Below are 4,435 nucleotides of genomic sequence, written 5' to 3'. Positions count from 1 at the left end.
AAACAATTAGATTTTTTAATGATTTGATGAGTTAGCACTCATTGTTTTCTTTGACGTCGCTGATTCACTTCATTCATGTGACAAAAAAATTAAATCTGACAAGTTAAGATAACAAAAGCTAAGAAGCTTGATCTATTTTATGAAGATTTAAGTAACAGAAGGCTAATATATAAAACTAACAAGATCTTTGTCGCGCTATAGACAGTGGTGGAGCTGGACAAAAAAGTTTGGGGTGGCCGCCATCCCGCCATCAAAATAAACTAAAATATAATATATAAATTGCATACAACACATTTAAGTCGTAATAAACCAAAAACCGATCATTCAAAATTTAAACTACATAATATATAAAGTCGATTACTACATACCTAAAGACGCACTTTACGCTTTCTTTTTTTTTTTTTTGATAAAGCTAAAAATTCAATATAAAAGTCAGGTGATGCCTGAACCTATACAAAAATCCAAAACACAAAACAAACAGAACCCTCCCAAACCAACCAGGAGGGAGGGGAAACAATCAAGACAAATGCAATCTAATCAAAAGGCAAATGGTAAAATGAAACATCCCAAGACTCAAACATATTTGGGATTGCTTTTAATTACACCCTTTTTGGATCGAGTTTGGATGTGCTCACTACTTGTAATGCCACCAGAACCTTTTCCATTAGGACTCTTATGTTTTCTAGACTTCCTGCCAGGTTTTATAAACTTGCCCATCTCTAAAGGAGTGGCTAAAAACATATCTGCATCAGGAGGAAAAACCTCCATGTCTTCAGGTTCTAGTGTGCTGTCAGTATCTACATCACCCCAAAGCTTTTTCAACACCTTCCCATCTATCAAACAAGCAGCATTGGTATTTTTAGGGCCAGTGGTGAATTGTAACTTTCTCTTGTCTTGCCCTAAGATTTCATCATATGTAGTAATAGGAGAAGTGATCGGTTGCATTGTTATAGAATCATCAACAGTAGGGTCTCTAGTAGTACCAAATGACACAACAGTGTCTACATCCCCCCAAAACTTGCTCATAATCTGACCATCTCTTAAGCATACAGCAGAAACATTGCTAGTGCCAGCAATACCTTGCATCGTACTTTTATCTTGCCTCAAAAGTTCCTCCTGAGAAGTAATGGGAGAAAGGATGGGCTGCAATACAGAAGTACCATCAAAAAGAGGGCCCCTAGCTAAGCCAGGTGAAACAGCAGTAGCTTTGGGAACTGCACTCCTCCCAATTGTACTAACCTGCTCAAGAGAGTTGTTTGAGTTCATAACAACAGGTTGAGAGATCCCCTTTACCAATTTACTAGGGTGCTCTATGTTTGTGTTATGAGTCAAAACAACCATCTCCAAGGAATTATCCTCCACATCTGGATTTTTATCAATTTGCCTATCCAATACAGCAGAGTTCAATTCCTTTTCACCTGCGTTAACTTGCCCTATAACCTGCTCCATCTGCTCAGATCCAGATTCTAGCAACCCAAAAGAGTTACGAAGCTGAAGATTGTCTCCAAGTGGTCTGTGTTGAACAAACACAGTTTCATTCAAATCAGAACACTCACCCTCTTCAAAATCATCGGCTGAGTCAAAAGTGTCATCCTGGAAAACAGTGTTATCAGGCATGGTTTCATGGGTGGTGACAGATGTAAGGCCCGTGGCTGGGGCCTTGACCGGTTCAGAAACCTGTAAAGGCACCTGAGCAGTTGATTTATGACCAGTGCTAATAGTACCGGTATGACCCTCCAACATACTATTACTTGCAGGAATAGAGTGCTGCCCATTGAACTCAGTTTATTGTGAATCTGTGTTTTGAAAACCAGTTGTTGGGGTGGATTTGTTTGTGGTATTTTGGGTCTTCCTCATGTCAGGGCCATCCTTTTTGGAACTGGTATTCAGCTTAGAGCAGTTTTGGATGATATGCCCAATCATTTTACAATGAGAGCAGAACATGGGATGCTTTTCATATTGGATTGAAATTGATAGAGCACTATCTTCTCTTTCTAAAACCACTGACTCAAACATTTTATCAGCTAAATCGACATCAACTAGAACCCTAGCAAAGACTCCAAAACGCCTTTGCTGCGTAGCTTCATCGATTGTAATTGGATTACCTAACCCAGATGCAATTTCATATAGAGTTTGTTTTCCCCAATACTCTTGAGGGAGGTTCAGAAATCTTACCCAAATTTGTACATGAGTTTGGGCTTGAGCATTTGGAGCAAAATCCTTCGTCCACCTGTAAAAGCGCATGAAGCCTGGCTTGAGATTGATCGTTCCAAGAGCCCAGATACTTTGCATTTCTTCAATTGAACTGAAATTGAATTCAAAGAACCCCTTTCCTAATGGAGTCAGATTCCAATTTTGCAACTGCGGCCAAAGCTTGGTGAGCTTCGTCTTCAGAGTCTGTGTAGTCATAGGTGAATCCCCTTTGTGAAGAGTTAATCTTCCATGGAGGTGAGTTCTGCAAGAAGCTAGGCCAGATTCGTACGCAGCCTTAGAGATACGAACATGAACCGAGTTTCCCATAACCACCTTCGGAGGTAATCGGAGAGTTCCACCGTTGGCTATGTCAGAAACCCCGCTGGAGAGGGCTTGAGCAAATGACTTGTTGGAAACCGGTGGATTCACCGTTGCGTCGGATTGTTTAAGCATCGGTGAGTCAAACGCCGCCATGAACGTCCACGGACAAGCCATGGGAAGCTTTGCCGGAAAAGATCCTCGGGATGGAGAACTGCTTCAAGTAGCTAAGGTACGAAGGAAGGAGGAGAAAAGAGGAGCTAACCGCCGTGAGGAGGTGAAGAGAAGTAGTGAAGATGTAAAAAGAGGGATCGCCGGAGTTAGGCCGGAGATTGTTAGGTTGTCGGAAAGAAACGGTTTCCGGTGACATAGTCAGGGAGAGAGAGAATTAGGAGATCCATCCTCCTAATTCCCAGAGTGACTTGAAATCATAAAAAATTGACTCGGAACTAATAGATGCACTAATTTCCCTTTCAATATAAACTGACATACTATCTGCTAAAAACTCAGGTCCCATCTTGTTTCTCAACTTAGACTTGATAATTTTCATTGTTGAAAAAGATCTTTCAGTTGTGGCTGTAGAAATTGGAAGAGTCATAATAAGGCGCAACAACTTATCAATCAAGAAATATTTTTTGTTTTGTCCGGTGACAGCCAAACATGAGCACAACTCTTGAATAGTTGATAAATTCTTGAAGTTGATGATTGACGAGCATCAAAAAGGAATTGTCGAAGATCAAATGGCAATTTAATCTTCTCATGATCACTAAAATCCATGGGATAATATTTTTGAACAAGAGTACATATAGTGTCAACATCAAAAGCCTTATATCCATCCTCAGGAGAGAAAGAACAACTTAAAGTCAACAAATTCATTGCTTGCTCACTAAATCTACTATTCAACTCTTGTAATTGTTTTTCACCTGCGAGCTGAGGAAAATAAGTAATGAGATTGGGATAGTTAGTGAGTGGCATGATAGTGATAATAAAATTACCACAGGGGTATTATAGTCTTTTTACGAAATAAATGGGTAGGCCATGGCATACCCTAGTCCTTGTGTGGCTCCGCCATCGGCTATAGATGCAAAAAGTTGAAGGAAAAAAAAAAATGAAAACAAACCTTGATCCTCTAGATCAGAAGGCAACAAGTACTAAGATGATTTACAAACGTCTTGCATTAATAAAATCTGCAGGAAAACACAAACCTTGATCGTTAAGATATCAGAGGAGATAAATTTGTCAGTGAAAAAGTGAAAAGTGAAATTGTGAAAACCTTATATGTGAGGCACCAAGCCATTATCATTATCAAAAACTCTCCCAATCTCACAAAGTTTGGGGCGATCTAGCCAAATTGCATACTCCTACAAACCTTAAATTCCACCCAAGACCTAACAAACTCCACCTCCAGAATAGGCTTACTTAGGTGTAGAAATTTAAGGTTGAAAGAGTATGCAGTTTGGGTAGACCAGTTAGACACGAAAGAGCCTTTCGTAATTAAATGTTATGAACGAATTTGAGTTTGGGTTTAACAAATGAATGAAGGTGTTTTTGGAACTTGGCATGGAGAGAAGGATGAAAAGTCTTTAAATAGGAAGAGAGTAAACAAAGTATGGCGAAATAAGCGGAACTGAATTTCGATTTTGCTCCAACTAACTGACTTGGATTTTCCGAAATCAGTTTACCAGCCGAGAGTATGCAAACGCAGTGTAACACATAAACCTTTTACGAACAACCGCTAACAAATTTGACACCTCATTTATTTATTTATGTTAAAAAAATAAAATAAAAAAGGTAGAAATATAGAAACACGCTTTTTATCTCTCTCGTGTAGCGGTAATTGCAAACCATTTTTTCTTCTTCGGTTTTCTCTTCTGTATAACTATTGTATTTAGTTTTTATTTTTCAAGAAAACTATTTCCAACAA

The 4,435-nt window shown here is 39.1% G+C and overlaps 1 protein-coding gene across 1 annotated transcript; it reads right to left on the bottom strand.

The window, feature by feature from the left end:
- Positions 1-1,785: 1,785 nt before the first annotated feature.
- LOC146916028 (uncharacterized) lies at positions 1,786-2,667 on the bottom strand. The gene has a single exon (XM_085721519.1). The coding sequence runs from the start codon at positions 2,665-2,667 to the stop codon at positions 1,786-1,788; it is 882 nt and encodes a 293-aa protein (XP_085577645.1).
- Positions 2,668-4,435: the final 1,768 nt, after the last annotated feature.

Source organism: Medicago sativa, chromosome 6, assembly GCF_051527215.1.
Source record: "Medicago sativa cultivar Bolivia chromosome 6, Bolivia_mono, whole genome shotgun sequence".
Taxonomy (NCBI): domain Eukaryota; kingdom Viridiplantae; phylum Streptophyta; class Magnoliopsida; order Fabales; family Fabaceae; genus Medicago; species Medicago sativa.
The sequence above is the reverse complement of the archived record's forward strand: the minus strand, read 5'-3'. Positions and strand labels throughout refer to the sequence as shown.